Source organism: Phocoena phocoena, chromosome 19, assembly GCF_963924675.1.
Source record: "Phocoena phocoena chromosome 19, mPhoPho1.1, whole genome shotgun sequence".
NCBI classification, from domain to species: Eukaryota; Metazoa; Chordata; class Mammalia; order Artiodactyla; family Phocoenidae; genus Phocoena; species Phocoena phocoena.
This window is the reverse complement of record NC_089237.1, coordinates 7,462,524-7,479,852: the sequence shown is the minus strand read 5'-3', so window position 1 is coordinate 7,479,852 and position 17,329 is coordinate 7,462,524. Positions and strand designations below refer to the sequence as shown.

General features: G+C 54.4%; 1 protein-coding gene across 1 annotated transcript; it reads left to right on the top strand.

The window, feature by feature from the left end:
* Window positions 1-602: 602 nt before the first annotated feature.
* Window positions 603-4,725, top strand: TRIM47 (tripartite motif containing 47). The gene is made up of 6 exons (XM_065897726.1): window positions 603-1,283; window positions 2,310-2,405; window positions 2,673-2,903; window positions 3,079-3,277; window positions 3,736-3,810; window positions 4,085-4,725. Exons 1-6 carry the CDS (start codon window positions 603-605, stop codon window positions 4,723-4,725), a joined length of 1,923 nt encoding a protein of 640 aa, XP_065753798.1.
* The last annotated feature ends 12,604 nt before the right edge of the window (window positions 4,726-17,329 follow it).

Sequence of the window (17,329 nt, the reverse complement as noted above, 5' to 3'; positions counted from 1 at the left end):
AATTCCCAGGACGATGGACCTGGAGGATATCAACTTCCCATTTCAAGTTTAGAGAAGCCCAAGTTTCCGACCCGGGTTAAATAGGGGCAAAAACATGCGCATATCAGCACTTTCCCCCCACCCCACCCCCCCACCCCCACCCCCGCCTTCAGCAGCTCAGCAACTTTGCTTAAAGGTGCTGCGGAGGGGTCTGGAGTGCAAAGGTGCCTGCGGAACACAGTGGGGTCACCCAGCCCCTCCGGAGCCCCTGGCTGGCCACGGGGTGGGGGAGTTTATGGGGGGTCATGGAGGAGTGAACTCCTTCCCTGCTTTCAGCGTGTCCCCCGCTGCCTTCCCAGCTCTCTGCCCTCTCTCTCTCACAGCCCTTTCGTCCAGGAGCCCCTAGGGGTCAGACGGGGCCCAGAGGCCACTCCGCGCTGTCCGGGCTGGGGCTGGGTGTCAGGGCCGGCGGGCGGGCCTGTGGCGCTGGGGGGCGGTCCGAGCCGGGCGGCGGGCGGGGGCCGGATCCTTGGTCTCGGTCCCAGGGGCGGCGCCGCATCGCGAACAGTCCGGGTCCCTCCCAGACGGGAGCAGCGCAGGCGGTGCCCCGCGACCGAGGAACCATGGACGGCAGCGGCCCCTTCAGCTGCCCCATCTGCCTGGAGTCGCTCCGGGAGCCAGTGACGCTGCCCTGCGGCCACAACTTCTGCCTCGCCTGCCTGGGCGCGCTTTGGCCGCACCGCGGCGCGGGTGGCGCCGGCGGGCCGGGAGGCACGGCCCGCTGCCCGCTGTGCCAGGAGCCCTTCCCCGACGGCCTGCAGCTCCGCAAGAACCACACGCTGTCTGAGCTGCTGCAGCTCCGCCAGGGCTCCGGCCCGGGGCCCGGCCCCGGCCCGGCCCGGGCCCCCGAGCCGGTGGCGCCCAGTGCGCCGCCCAGCGCGCCGCCCAGCGCCCCGGAGCCGTCGGCTCCCTGCGCGCCGGAGCCGTGGCCGGCGGGCGAAGAGCCGGTGCGCTGCGACGCGTGCCCCGAGGGCGCCGCCCTACCCGCCGCGCTCTCCTGCCTCTCCTGCTTCGCCTCCTTCTGCCCCGCGCACCTAGGCCCGCACGAGCGCAGCCCCGCGCTGCGCGGACACCGCCTGGTGCCGCCGCTGCGCCGGCTGGAGGAGAGCCTGTGCCCGCGCCACCTGCGGCCGCTCGAGCGCTACTGCCGCGCGGAGCGAGTGTGCCTGTGTGAGGCCTGTGCCGCCCAGGAGCACCGGGGCCACGAACTCGTGTCGCTGGAGCAGGAGCGCGCGCTCCAGGAGGTGGGGCGCGGGCGCGGAGGGCGGGCGGGCGACGGGCCTCGCGTGGCGGCCGAGGGCCGGGGACCCCTCACCCCCATCCTTAATTCCCTCCTCTAACCTGAGGATTTTTGCGGTCCCTTCCAGTCCTGACGGTCTCCTCTCGCTCTGGGACATTGCGCTCGGGACGAGAATGGGGGTTGGAGGGACCCAGTGAGAACTCGAAAAAGATGGGCGGGCTGGGGGCCTGAGGCTAGAGCGGGGCCCTTGGGGGTTTAAACAGCCGGGAGCCGGGTTAGGCCCACGTGGTCCCAGGCGGCTGATTTACGCCGCGCAGCTGCTGCGCGGGCCGAGCTCCTGTAGATCCCCGTTTGCCTGGGCTGAGGGTTTGGATGGGTGTGGCAGGCGAAAGGAGCGCTGCAGAGGGTGGTCCGAGCACACAGACCGCTCTGTCCAGCTGTTCCGGGGGCCGTGGCGGGAGCATGTGCACGCTGCCTGGCCGGTTACCTCCGCCCCCAGTTTCCTTTGGCCCCCAGCCCGGTCTTGGCGCCTCTGCTTTGGGATTTTCCGTCTCTCCTGTCTGGAGTGGTGACTCATAAGACCCAGGGGATTTGCCCGGAATCCCTATTTTTCAGGCCTGGGCTGGGGGCACAGACTCTTTGGGGACAATGATGCCCGGGACAGCTGAATGCCATCTTGTGCAGGGCCCCCTCCTCACTCTCTTTCTCTGCCTCTTCCCCACTGAAGGAAGTTCTCAAATGAATGTGAGCAACACTGAGGACCATAGATGGCCCTCTACTTGCACACCAGTCAAAGGGGGGAGGCAGACAACCCACAGCTGGCCAGCCTGCCCTCTCCCTGGGCATTCGGGAATGGCACCAGCCTGGGCTTGAGGCACCTCTGGCATATCATGGCCACTCCCAGTCCCACCTATACCCAGATACCACTCCCGCCCAGGTCACCCCTCTCCTCCCCGCTTGGTGAGACCTGGGACCCCAGTGCAGGGTTGTGACCTCTGCCAGACCCCATACTCAAGGGTGTTATTCACAGGCCGAGCAGCCCAAAGTCCTGAGCGCTGTGGAGGACCGCATGGATGAGCTGGGCGCGGGCATCGCACAGTCCCGGCGCACGGTGGCCCTCATCAAGGTCCGATCCCATCCTAACCCCCGCCCCCGTTCACTCCTGCTGTATCCTCCTGGCAGTGTGAGCTTTCAGCATGGTACCGTCCACTCTAAAGAAGCCCACGCTCAAGGCATTGCCCGGCTCCAGTGAGCACAAGTGTCTCCCCTGACCTGACATAGATCCAGGGCTGGGGCTGGTGCTTCTGTCCCCCCAAGAGGACAGGGGGGAAAGTGGGGTATGGGAAGTGATGTTCTTTGCCTTCATCACCGCCACCTCTGTCCTCCTGTGCAGAGTGCAGCCGTGGCAGAGCGGGAAAGGGTGAGCCGGCTGTTTGCCGAGGCTGCAGCCGTCCTGCAGGGGTTTCAGGCAGAGGTGCTGTCCTTCATCGACGAGGGGGAGGCGACAATGCTGGGCCGCTCCCAGGGCGACCTGCAGCGGCAGGAGGGACAGCGCAGCCGGCTCAGCCGGGCCCGCCGCAACCTCGGTCAGGTCCCTGAAGCCGACTCGGTCAGCTTCCTGCAGGTGAGGGCAGCTCTGCAGGCCAGAGAGGATATGGAAGGGGGTAGGTGGGAGGCGGAGGGAGAAGGCAGCGGGTGCCTGGGCTTCAGGGCTGTGCCAGCCCCCTGGCGGCGCCGTGTCACCCCAGCCAGGAGGAGCTGTGGCCAGCAGGGCCTTAATGGGCGTTTGTCTGGTACAGGAGCTCCTGGAGCTCAGGCTGGCCCTGGAGGAGGGGTGCGGCCCTGGGCCTGGGCCCCCAAGGGAGCTCAGCTTCACCAAGTCATCCCAGGCCGTGCAGGTGGTACGAGATGGCCTGGCTTCAGCCTGCACCAGCCAGTGGGAGCAGCTGCAGGGGCTGGGCAGCGACGAGGATGAGCTGCAGAAGCCAGGCACGGAAGGTGGGTGCCCCCCGCAAGTGACTCATCCTTCCCCAGACTCCCCGCACGGGCCCCCAGGCCTGGTGCCCATTCAGGAGTGGAGGATGGAAACTGCCAGGCTCAGGGTGGGACCCAAAATCCTGCCAATGGCTGGAGCCACCACCCTGTAAGCACAAGTCAGCCCCTTTGGCCACAGCCCAGGGGGCAGATCAGGCCTCTCCTAGACCACCCTCTAGCTTCAGAAGGGCTGAGGCCCAGGGAGGAAGTGGAGCGGGGGCAGAGCCTGAGGACCAGGCATGTGTGTGAACACAGTGTACCATATTTGGGGGTGTGCCTGTCCCCAGGTGGCCTGAGGTGCTGGGAGGAAGGGGGAGGAGGAGAAGTTCAGTCATAGGTTCGGTGGGGGGCGGTCACCTTGCACAGCGGCCCAGCCACGGGCAGCTGGGGAGACCCCCTCTGCACTGTCTCTTCTTCTGCAGCGGATGCTGAGTCCCAAGACCCTGAAAGCACCAACAGCCTGGAGAGTGAGGCTCCCAGGGATTACTTCCTCAAGTGTAAGTCGACACCTGGGCTCTCCCCACTGCTCATAAGGGGCCCTCCCAAGGCTTCTGGGCTGGGCCCTGGCGCATGAGGTCTTCGATTCCTGTCCCTCATTCATGCAGTGAACTAGGTTAGCTCGTGGGGTGCTCCCCAGGGTGGCCTGCTTGCAGAGGGCCAGTTGCAGAGGAGGGGAGAGGCTGTGTTTGGGGAGGTGGGCCCCTAGGGGAGGGACTGTCCCACCTGACCTTGGACCTGAGCCCTGCATCTCTCTCTGTTCTGTGGGAGCAGTTGCGTACATCGTGGACCTGGACAGCGACACGGCAGACAAGTTCCTGCAGCTGTTTGGAACCAAGGGTGTGAAGAGGGTGCTGTGTCCCATCAACTACCCAGAGTCGCCCACCCGCTTCACCCACTGCGAGCAGGTGTTGGGCGAGGGCGCCCTGGACCGGGGCACCTACTACTGGGAGGTGGAGATCATTGAGGGCTGGGTCAGCGTGGGAGTCATGGCTGAAGACTTCTCCCCGCAAGAGCCCTACGACCGGGGCCGGCTTGGACGCAATGCTCACTCCTGCTGCCTGCAGTGGAACGGACGCAGCTTCTCCGTCTGGTTCCACGGGCTGGAGTTGCTCCTGCCCCACCCCTTCTCGCCCACCATCGGGATCTGCCTGGAATATGCTGACCGAACCCTGGCCTTCTATGCCGTGCGGGATGGCAAGATGAGCCTTCTGCGGAGACTGAAGACCTCCCGGGCCCGCCGGAGTGGCACCCCAGCCTCCCCGGTTGACCCCTTCCAGAGCCGCCTGGACAGCCACTTTGCGGGGCTCTTCACACACAGGCTCAAGCCCGCCTTCTTCCTGGAGAGCGTGGATGCCCATCTGCAGATCGGGCCCCTCAAGAAGTCCTGCATATCCGTGCTGAAGAGGAGGTGATGCAGGGGGCACGGGGCCTCCTCCCGCTGCTGTCCCAGCTCCTGGGAAGCTTGCTTCTCTGCACCCCTGCTTTGCCCCAGGGAAGACACCAGCCTTGGAGTCCCAAACATTCCCCAGGCTTCTTATTTCTAGAGGCCTCCACCTTCCACATACAAGGCCTTCCACCTCTCAGGGAGGAGGCTCCCCAGACCCTGTCCCCCTGCAGGCCTTGTTTCTGGGAGAAGGGTTACCCCGACCCCTCCTCTCCCAGGTTCTTGGGACAGTGCCTGGCACATAGTAGGTGCTCAATAAACATTTGTCGAACGAATGACTCCCTTTTCTACCCTTCTCTCCACCCACCAAGGATTCCCAATACTTCTCATCTTTCAAGAGCAGGTCTTGAAAGGCAGGACAAGGGAACAAGCCCCTAGTCCCAGATTCCTATTGGGAGGGAGAACCCTGGCCCAGGAAGAGGAGGCTGAAACGGGGTGCCTACCCTTTGGGGCACACCTGCTTCCTGGTTCTGGACAGGGAGAGGTAGAGGTGGCTTCTCCCGGAGGGGTCCAGCCGCACAGTCATTCTGGCTGCCCTCCCATCCACTATTTTCATCCTTGATGCCACAGCCTAGTTCTGGACCTGCCTAATGGTGTTTGTGCCCAGGCTTAAATACAGACATCACATCCCCCAAGAGCAGGGCATAACTCCTGGGCATGGGCAAGAAAGTTTGAGACCTAGAGCTTCTTTCATACACATACCTTCTCAGCCCATGAGAGATGTGGTTGAACTGACCCCCGGGTGCGGCTGGAGCGGAGAACGTCTACGCTAAAATGACCTGTGTCCTCCTTTGGAAGCTGCCTCCCATCACACCAGCTGTGCGGCTGGAACGGTGCTTTGCCTCCATGCGGGGGAGACCCTGGGCCCTGGGCCCCCCAGAACCTCCATCTCTCTCCCAAGAAGGCCCAGTGCCCCTGCTGCTCTAGAACCCCCATCCTAGCTTGGGATGCCCGCGTTCTGCTTTCAAGGCGAAGGCTTGCTCCCTGAGGCTACGAGGTGAGTGTGTTCCCAGGCCAGCCCCCTCCTCCTGGGGTTGTCTGTGACTCAGGTGCACCCCAGGGAGGGCCATGCCTGGAGAGCAGAGGCAGGCAGAGAGCCCAAGGTCGGGTGGGACAATGGGTGAGTTATGCAGCCAGACGGCAAGGCCATACAAGTCCTGCCCTGGCTGCCTCACCAGCTAAAAATAACCCCTCCCACAGAGCCTGCTGGTGCCCCAGAAGCCAGGATGTTGTTTTTCCGGGCGGGGCCTGCTGGCTCCTGGGGCTCTGTGTTCTCAACACGGTTTCCTTGACAGCCAAGGGCCCCAACTCCCCGGGCCTGGGGCGGATGGGGGAGGCTGCTCCTGTCGCTGTCACAACGTGGACCAATGGGAGCCTCCCACCTTTCCCAGAGCCCCTCCCACCCCCACCCCCACCCCCACCCCCCACCTTGGCACGCCCCACCCCACACACTCCCCTTACAGAGAACCCTCGGGTCCCTGATCCTGCAGGGTCCTGGCATGTCACGGAACATGAGTTAGATGGACATGGCCCCTGCACAGGACTGGCGCTTCCTGGTTGGAATTCGGGCCTGACTAGTCAAGTCTGCAGCCACAAAGGCCCTGCCACTTGCAGAGTGACTGCCAGCTTCCAAAGACTCATGGAACCTTGTGCATCTTTTTTTTTTTTTTGGCTGCGTTGGGCCTTCGTTGCATCACACGGGCTTTCTCTAGTTGCGGCGAGCGGGGGCTACTCTTCCTTGCAGTGTGCGGGCTTCTCATTGTGGTGGCTTCTCTTGTTGCGGAGCACGGGCTCTAGGCACGTGGGCTGCAGTAGTTGTGGCTCACAGGCTCTAGAACTCAGGCTCAGTAATGGTACACGGGCTTAGTTGCTCCGAGGCATGTGGGATCTTCCCGGACCAGGGCTCGAACCTGTGTCCCCTGCATTGGCGGGCAGATCCTTAACCACTGCGCCACCAGGGAAGTCCCGAACCTTGTGCATCCTAGTCTCACTTCCCAGTGTTAACAGATTTACAGCTCAGAGCAGGGGACTGGCTCACCCAGGGCTGCACAGCTCCAAGGAGCTGGCTGAGCCCGCCCCCAGGTTTCAGTGTTATCCCCAGAATGGAGTGTTAGCTGCAACCCTGCACTTCCTCTGTGACTCTAGGAAAATACTAGAGCCGGAGAGATGGGGTGTATGTGAGAGTCTATGTGTTTTCGGGTGTATCTCTTTGCCTATGTGTGTGTTTGTGTGTCTGTGTGTATCTGTTATGTGTCTCTGCCTCTGTGTGTGTCTGTGCTTGTATGTTGTGTGTGCATTCGTGTATAGGTCTTCATGTCTGCCTGAGTGTATGTCTGTGTATTTGTGTGTGTGGATCCAGCCCAGTGACTTTTCAAACATGCTCTGAGGACACCTGGAGTTCTGAAGAGGTATAATGAGGCTGGAGGGGTGGGAGGGGAAACCAGGGGTCGAGCCCCTCACTGCCCCTAACAACACTTTAATCAGAGCAGATTTTACCCAAGATGACTTGCGAAAGGAGAAGCTGTTAAAAAGACAAAAGTTTAGAAAACCATCGATCTAGTCCAAATCTTCTTTTACCACTACCGTTTCCAGATGAAGAAATCGAGGCGTGTGCTTAAAAATGTCCAAACACACATGCACACATGCGCCCGCGCTGCTTCCCAAAGCTAAGCCTGTGTAGGAGCTGCCCTCGGCCCAGTTTCCACGGCCACCAGAGCCCTTCCTCCAGAGCTGCCTGAGGATCTGTGAGCCCCACCAGTCACAGACAGTGGCAGTGTGTGAAGAAGGTGAAGGGTCTTCTGAGGCTGTGTTGCTATTAGCTGAGTCTGGCTCCTTTGGGCCAGGCGGGGAGCCAACCGCCACTTGAGCTTTGTTTCTGTGGGAAAATGAGCTCCGGAATTCCAAACGACAGACTGACCAACGGACTTGAGCATCTCTCCCCTCTTGGCAACTAAGGACAGCTGGGTCCCGTACCCCTCACCCCTCCCACCATCCCCCACCCCCAACCCCTAACTCCGGGAGGAAAGGGACGGACGCATCCTTTCCCTTTCCTCTCCTCCTCCGACCCACTCAGGGAACTCACAGAAGTGCCTTTCTTCACCTCCCCTCCTCCCAGGCACAGGGTGAGGCTGGACTGAGACTGTGGCTAAAAAGGAGGGCCTGGCCAGGAAGATGGGGCTGAACTGGGAGGGGCAGAGGTTGGCAGACGGCTCTACTGGTGCTGGGTTTTCTCCCCTGGGAAGAAAATAGCATTTAGCTGCAGGGTCTGTGACCCAGTCAGCCCCACACCCGACACACACATTCCCATTTGATGCCAACGTTCAAAATGTGGAACATGAGGTCACTCCCTTTCTGCACCATCACATCCTCCAGAAGATGCCTGAGAACTGCAGGAGGCCGTGGGTGGTCCTCATGGGTCTCCACCTGGATAGAAGCCTCGACCTCCTCCTTCCCAGCGTCCTCAGAGAAGGGGCCAGGGAGGGAGTTCACGCCCCGAGCACTGAGGCAGGTAGGACACATTCTTTGATGCCTTGTGTACTTTGTCTTTAAATGACATTCAGTTTTTGAATTTTACTCGGTAATATCTCTGATTTTGCTTTAATGTGAAGAGCAACACTTCTCTGTTCAACAGTGGAGAATGGTTTTTGTGTGTGAGTTCTGGAATCAGAAAGTCTCGGCTAAAAGTTCCACTTTGGCCATTTCCCAGCTGCATGCCTTTGGGCAGGGTGCTTAGCCCCCTCCATGCCTCGGTTCCCTCACTTGTAAAATGGGAATAATAATAGAACTGCAAACACAGAGACAGAGAACAAACAGGTGGCTGCCGGAGGGGAGTGGGTTGGGGGAGGCAAGAAACGCGTGAGGGAGATACAGAGTAAACCGCCTAGCGTTATTTTTTATTTTTTTTAATGAAATAAAATTATGGAATATAGGTTTTTTATTTTATTTATTTATTTTTGGCTGCGTTGGGTCTTTGTTGCTGCACGTGGGCTTTCTCTCATTGTGGTGAGCGGGGGCTACTCTTCGTTGCAGTGCGTGGGCTTCTCATTGCGGTGGCTTCTCTTGTTGCGGAGCACAGGCTCTAGGCCTGCGGGCTCAGTAGTTGTGGCGCACGGGCTTAGTTGCTCCGCAGCATGTGGGATATTCCCGGACCAGGGCTCGAAACCGTGGCCCCTGCATTGGCAGGTGGATTCTTAACCATTGCGCCACCAGGGAAGTCTGTGTTATTTTGAGGATTAAATGAGGTAATTTAGGCAAAGTGCTTGTCACAAGTCTGGCACAGAGTGAGCTTTCAACAAGTGTTATTGGTATTCTTCGTTCTCTTGAACGATGAGTAAAATTGATATTCTTGGAAGTTTTGTCAATCCTTGGGGGATCCATGGATTTGTTCTTTGGGGGCTAAGATTAACCCAGACCTCAATTCGTCAGGATACTTACATTTTGCCCCACCCACTAAGACTGGACACTTTCACTCGCTCATTCAACAATGTTTATTCAGTGTGGTGTACTGTTCTCCGGGGCTGCGGATACAGTGGTGTGTGACCCAAACAGAGATGCCTGTGCCACACAACCGGCCGTGTGATAATTGCAGCTGTAAGTAAGTACCGTACAAGAAAAGGGCAGCAACTCCACCCCTGCGGATACACCCCAAAGAACTGAAAGCAGGCACTCAAACATGCTTGTACACCCACGTTCCCAGCAACTATTCACAACAGCCAAAGGGTGGAAGCAACCCAAGTGTCCATCAGTGGACGGACGGATAAACAAAATGTGCTCTGGATATACAATGGCCTTAAAAAGGAATGAAATTCTGACACATGCTATCACATGAATAAACTTTGAAGACATTATGCTAAGTGAAATAAGCCAAAGGCAAAAGGACAAATTGTGTATGTTTCCACTTCTATGAGGCACCTAGAATAGACAAATTCATAGAGACAGAAAGTAGGAGGGGGGTTCCCAGCGGCTGGGGGAGTGGGGATTGAGGAGCTCGTGTTTAATGGGGTCAGAATTTCAGTTTGAGATGATGAAAAAGTTCTAGAGGTGGATCGTGGTAATGGTCTCACGATGTGATTGTACCTAGTGCCACGGAACTGTACACTTACAGTGGTAAATTTTATGTGATGTATCCAGTGTATTTGACTACTGAGGGGAGGAAAAGTTTTGCCTCTGCTATATTACAAAACAAAACAAAACACAAATTTCCCAGGGACAGAAATTTAAAAAAAAAAAAAAAGAAAGAAGGAAAAAGACAGTGGTCACGAGAAGGGGCCCTATTAGGCATGGGGGAGGCTCATTTCCAGGGAGGACCTCCCTGAAGGGACAGCTGAGGCCTGGAGGACAAGGAGTTAGCAAGACAAAGAGGATGGGTGTGCGCTCCGGAAGGGGCCAAGCACTCCAGGGGACCAAAGTGTTTTAAGGAAGGCAAGTGACATGAGGTGGCAGTGCAGAGCCTCGTAAGGATTCTGGACTTTACTTAGGAGGAATGGGAAGCCAAGGCAGGGTTTCGCATGGGTAAACAATACAATCAGATTTGAAAGTTTAAAATCACTCTATAGGGACTTCTCTGGTGGTCCAGTGGTTAGGGCTCCACGTGTCCACTGCAGGGGGCGAGGGTTCGATCCTTGGTTGGGGAACTAAGATCCCGCATGCCACACACAGTGCGGCAAAAAAAAAAAAAAAAAAAAATCTGTAATTTAAGTGAGAAATGGGTTTAAGGAGGGATAAAAGAGGATGAGAGAGACCTTGCATGTTTCCAGGGAGATGGAGATGTTCCCCCCCCACCCCCCCCACACCAGACTGTTGGAAGGAGGACCCAGAAATAGCAGGGAAGGGCCCAGACCCATTAGAGCCCCTCCTAGCCCCTCCCTGAGCTCCCTCCTGCAGAAGGGTCCCTCCAGGCGTGGCTCCTCCCTGCTTCGAAGGTGATGCCTGTGTCTTTCTGGCTTTCTGGGATTTTGGAGGCACGGAGGGGAAATGGACAGCAGGGGCGTTGTGTAAACACTCCTACAGCAGGAATCACTCAGAACAGGCCTTGCAGCTGTGCCAGGGAATATTGAACTCCACAGAGCGGGGAGGTCTGGACTGGGAGCCACTGGGTGGGGCTCATCTCCATAGCAACCAGAAACAGCCCCAGACAAGCCCTGGCTGGGCTTACTGATGGAGGAGCAAGGAACTTGTGTTACCGAAATACCCGTGGCCAAAACGACACACCCTGAAATAGCTCACTTTCCCATCCGCAGCGCCCCATGTGGCATCTCCCACTCTGTCTTCGAAGCCCAAACAAACAACACCAAATGGCACAAAGTTGAGGGTTACCAAGGGTTTTCTTTCTCTTGCTGGCTTATTGGAAGATGATGACTGGCTGAGTGATTAAAAACAATACGGTGCATCAAGCATGAACTGGGTCCACACACTCAGGTACAAAAAACGTCAAATTTGGTATTTTTCCTAAATCATAAAATTTGATTATGAGCTGTCCTTTGCCAAGAGGGAAAGGAATTCAACCTCAGGCATGTTTTGGGGGGTTGGGGTCTTCTGTCCACTGGGGCAGCTGCTGAGATTGCCCGGTGTCTGAGCCCAGGTGGTCCTTGTATGGTGAGCTTCCTCTCCCTTGAGCCAAGCAAGGTTTAGAGATTGTGACCAGCTGTTGTCTTTCTGCTCCAGCCCCTTTGTGTTAGTCTGCTAGGGCTCTCCTAACAAAGTATCACAAACTAGGTGGTCTAAACAACAAAAATGCATTGTCTTCCAGCTCTAGGGAGGCCAGAGTCAGAGATCAAGGCGTTGGCAGGGTTGGTCCCTCTGCGACTTCGAGGCAGCATCTGTTCCAGGCCCCTCCCCTAGCTTCTGGTGATTTGCTGACAATATCTGGCAAAATCCTTCTAGCGCTCTGCTGTTGTCTTCACGTGGCGTTCTCCCTGTGTGTGTATCTGTATCCAAATTTCCCCTTTTTAAAAGGACACCAATCATATTGGATTAGGGCGCACACTAATGACCTCATCTTTAATTATATCTGCCACAGCCCTGCTTCCAAATAAGGTCACAATTTGAGGAACTAGGGGTTAGGATTTTGACACACGAATTTAGACGGGGGACAAAATTCAACCCATAATATCCACCCTCTAAGCTGGGCTCCGTGATACAGGGGCTGGGACTCTGCATTTCTCCACTACCTGCTTCTCCCTGCCGGGCTCTGCCATCAGGGGGCGCTAGAGGGCTTGCAGGGCTGAACGAGAAGGGGCTGGCGGCTTCCCAGCTGCTGGCGGTTCCATCATCACTGGAAGGCTTCTTCACTGGGGCAGCTGCAGTTCCTTAGCGGCAACTAAATGCACTTTGTAGTTTTTCCGACCCTTGCAGAACCAGCTGCCTGGAGCCCCCTTCAGAGACACCAGCACCAGCAAGAATGTGCCCCCTTCGGAGAGTTGGGTTTTAGTTCCCAGGGGCTTTCCCTTCAAGCGTCTGTGTTTTAATTATTCCGACTTTGCCTTTTGGTGCCCCAGTCCTAGGTTCAGGCACCTCTGCGGCACCTTAGAATTATTTTTTTTCACCTTTTCAGTTACCTAGCGACCTAAGCCACATGGCTAGCTTTATACCTGTGTTAATTCTTTTTTGCCTCGTCCCGTTGCGGAGCGCAGACTCAGCGGCCATGGCTCACGGGCCCAGCCGCTCCGCAGCATGTGGGATCTTCCCAGACCGGGGCACGAACCCGTGTCCCCTGCGTCGGCAGGCGGACTCTCAACCACTGCGCCACCAGGGAAGCCCGGCAGGCGATTCTTAACCACTGTGCCACCAGGGAAATCCCTAGTTAATTTATAATGTTGTGTTAGTTTCAAGTGTACAGCAAAGTGATTCAGTTACACCTACATATATATATATTTTTTTCTTTTTCAGATTCTTTTCCATTATAGGTTATTACAAAATATTGCATATAGTTCCCTGTGCTATACAGTAGGTCCTTGTTGTCTACCTATTTTATATATAGTAGTATATATAGTATATGTTAATCCCAAACTCCTAATTTATCTCCCTCCCCGCCATTAAGCAATTTTTAGATAAATTTTAATGGCATTAAGATTTATTCTGGGGGACTTCCCTGGTGGTCCAGTGGTAAAGAATCCACCTTGCAATGCAGGGGACGCGGGCTCGATCTCTGGTCAGGGAACTAAGATCCCACATGCCGTGGGGCAACTAAGCCCACATGCCACAACTACTGAGCTTGAGCGCCTCAACTAGAGCCCACATGCAGCAAACTACAGAGCCCACGTGCTCTGGAACCCGCGCGCCACAACTACAGAGTCCACGCGCCCTGGAGCCTGCATGCCACAACTAGAGAGCTGCCCGTGCACCACAATGAAGATCCCACATGCCACAACTAAGACCCAACGCAGCCAAAAATAAAATAAATAAATAATAAATAAATCATTAAAAAAAAAAAAAAAGAATTTGCTCTGGGAACTTAGTTACCTCTCCCACCTACCTGGTTGTCTTCAATCAGAAACCCAGTGACCTCTGGCCAAGCAGTGGCTCTCTGACCATACTCCTATAAATTGTCCCTTCTAAGAGGGCACCTCTGAATTGACCCTCAAGGGAGCTTTTCCTTTGCGTGCAATGTTGCAATAAGAGTTTTTCTATGCACTCATAACTAACTCATAACTAATAGTGTTCTTCAGCAACATGTAGTAGGGTAGATATCGTTTCAGGAAAGTTGTCTTGGTAAAGCCTCTGCAGCCAGCCACCAGGGGGCACAGCCTCCAGGGTTGCCCCAAGATGCCCAGCCATCCATGAGCGGGAAGAGGGAAGCTCTTTAGAAGACAAAGCTCAGGTTTATCTTCTAAAAGATTCTGAGGAGAGTCTATGGGAAGCAAGGACCAGTTCTGGAGTGGGTGCTGTTTCTGAGTGGGGATTAGAAGCACTGGGGATTAACTAGGGACTGGGGGCCATCACGAGGTGAATGGTTTAGTATTGAGGCACCCCCGCCAATAGTTGCGAATTGCAAAGCTTGTCTAGGGGTATCACTGGTAGGAAAGCAGCAGTTGCTGAGAGAGAGGGGTGTCGTTCCCTCTTATGACTGCTGCTGACTCTGGGAGAAATCAGGTTTCCTGCTGGCTCTGCTGCAGGCTTTGTCCGTGTCTCTGTGAGTCTGTTTCTGTTTTATAGGTAAGTTCATTTGTGTTGTATTTTAGATTCCACATATGAGTGATACCATATGGTATTTGTCTTTGTCTTTCTGACTTACTTCGCTTAGGTATGTCAATCTCTAGGTCCATCCATGTTGCTGCAAATGGCATTATTTCATTCTTCTTTATGGCTGTGTAGTACTCCATTGTATATATATACCACATCTTCTTTATCCATTCAGCTGTCGATGGACATTTAGGTTGTTTCCACGTCTCGGCTATTGTGAATAGTGCTGCTATAAACATATAGGTGCATGTATCCTTTTGAATTAACAGATTTCTCCAGATATATGCCCAGGAGTGGGATTGCTGGATCAGACGGTAACTCTATTTTTACTTTTTTGAGGAACCTCCATACTGATTTCAATAGTGGCTACACCAACTTACATTCCCACCAACAGTATAGGAGGGTTCCCTATTCTGCACACCCTTTCCAGCATTTGTCATTTGTAGCCTTTTAATCATGGCCATTCTGACTTGTGTGAGGTGCTACCTCATTGTAGTTTTGATTTGCATTTCTCTAATAATTAGTGATGTTGAGCATCTTTTCATGTGCCTGTTGGCCATCTGTATGTCTTCTTTGGAGAAATGTCTATTTAGGTCTTCTGCCCATTTTTCAATTGGGTTGTTTGATTTTTTGATGTTGTATGAGCTGTTTGTATATTTCCAAAATTAAGCCCTTGTCAGCCACATTATTTGCAAATATTTTCTCCGAGTCTGTAGGTTGTCTTTTCGTTTTGTTTATGGTTTCCTTTGCTGTACAGAAGCTTGTAAGTTGACTAGGTCCCACCATTTGTTTATTTTTGCTTTTATTTCTATTGCCTTGGGAGACTGACCTAAGAAAATATTGGTACGATTTATGTCAGAGAACGTTTTGTATATGTTCTCTACTAGGAGTTTTATGGTGTCATGTCTTATAGTTAAGTCTTTAAGCCATGTTATTTTTGTATATGGTGTGAGGGTGTGTTCTAACTTCATTGATTTACATATATGGCTGTACAGCTTTCCCAACACCACTTGCTGAAGAGACTGTATTTTTTCCATTGTATATTCTTGCCTTCTTTGTCAAAGATTAAGTGACTGTAGGTGTGTGGGTTTATTTCTGGGCTTATTGGGTCTTTTTTTTTTTTTTTTTTTGAGTCACCGTGTGGCTTTCAGGATCTTAGTTCCCCAACCAGGGATTGAACCCGTGCCCTCGGCAGTGAAAGCGCAGGGTCCTGACCACTGGACTGCCAGGGAATTCCCTTATTGGGTCTTGATATAAAATGTACTTCTTACTGTGGGTCAACATTAAAAAAAAAAAAGGAAAGCCACCATCTGATAAACTGCTCCCTAGTCTTTTCAACATCAGGACACACATAGAAAATGATTATTTGTTTAGCACAAATGATACTTGTCCAATTCACTGGGGCAAATAAATGAAGCTTCTTGGAGCTTAAGAGGTGACTGGAACAGAGTCACCCTGGACCCTGCCTGGCTGTTCTGTGGTGATGGGCACAATATCCCAGGCAAGCCCAAAGCACTCAAGGAGCTCCAGTCTGCAGAACAGGAGCAATTACAGCTCAGCAAAAAGCGATCATTTCTGGAAACAGCCAGAGCCTGTGTGCACTAGAAGGCAGGAGTGATCTGAGTTCTGAGACCTGGGCCCAAACAGGGCCTTTTGCCACCGACTTGGTTCAGCAATGAACTGCCCTTGAGCCCCTCAGTGTGGGTCCTAGAAAGCACCTGACCTCTCCACCGCCTGGGAGCAGTCCTCACAAGGCATTCACATGATCACATGGTTTTATAAAATTTGCAAAATTTGGACACTTAAGCCAGAATCGGTTAAGCCTGCTATCTCGCTTCACTCAGACTTCCTCTTCATCACGTTTCCCCTCCTGCTAGGAGGCCTCAGTGTGGCCACAGCACTGTGTTCATAATCGTGTATCTTAGTTCTAAAACAGGGCCTCCAACGTTGGAGAGGCTTCAGGCCCCACAAAACCCGCCTCTGCCTCTGCCACCAACCGGGGTCGCAAAGGGGTCAGGGCAGGACTGCGCTGTTGTCCCACCTTCCCTCTTAGGGTCCTTGTAGCAGCCATTCTTGCACACCCATTACTGGGTGGGTTTTGTCTTTCTTTTTGAAATGCATTATTAATATTTAAAACGCACACAGTAAACAAACAGTACAAAAGAGCATGCAATGCACAGTAAGTCACCTGCCAACCCCAGTTCCCAGAGCTGAGCTTCAAAGGGATAATGCCCAAAACAGTGTCTGGTGGATCATTCAAGAAAATATCTAGATCTAGATCCTATCCTATTTTTTATACAAAGAGAAGTATATTTATACACCAGTTGTACAGACAAACCTTAGCAATCTTTCCACATCAGCACAGAGAATATGACTCCATTCTTTTCAACCGCTACATAGACTGTATGTGTGGAATTTACCCTAACCCATTAGGGCCAACTTCATCCCGTCCATGACGCACTACTTCACTGCACTTGTCCTGCAACTTCCAGGTGGTTTTGCGCAAGACCTCACAGAAGGCTGTTACCTGTTTCATAATATTTTCTAGTTTTTGATCCTTCACCTAGGAAATCTCACTCAAAAGTCAAGTCAAGCAGGTGGATCCCAAAGTTGGCCACCACGTGTCAGGAAATCAGCTGTTTGCTTAAAAATCAAACTCCGATCCCTTAAGATTAATGTTGCACCTGCGCCGCCCCGTGGGGAGTGAGACCCGTCCCCCGCACCCCCACAATTGCGGGTAAAGCTCCACCTCGGAGGTGCGGGAGTTTACAAAACTACCGCGGCCGAGTGGAGGCCGCCCAAGTGCTGGGTCTCAATGAGTCATCCCCATTCTGCAAGCTCCGGGTGTCACAATTGTGCCCAGTTCCATTCAGCTCCTCCACGTCCGGTTTAAATCTTCCAGCCTGTTAAACGCTGGGAGGGCGGGACTGCAGAGCCAGAGCGTTCTAGAGCGAGCAGCGCCACCGTGAGGCCAGCTGTGGTGGAGGCGGCGGTCAGGTGCCGGCGGTGGGCCAAGGTTCTCCTCCCCGCACGGAGATTCTCACCGCCCACTTCGGAGGGTGTGGGTTTGATTTCAAGGGAGGGATGGCAGTTTTTCTTGACTCTTCTCTCCCAGAACAGAGACTGATTCTTGGACTCATCTCTCTAGCTCAGTGACTACCCAAGTGTGTGGCGGGGGAGCAAAGTCATATAGGAAGTGCTCCCCATACGTTTGCGGACTGAATGAAGATGCCCCAGTAAGTGTACAACGCTCCCACAGCAGGTGTAGGTTATAGTCCCCATTCCGTGCGTATGAACTTTTGTGTCCAGGGCCTTTACGACAAACTTCCCTGTAACGCGCCCAACTATTTGCGCCGGTCCCTCGGAGGACCGGATGGAGGAAGGTGGGGATT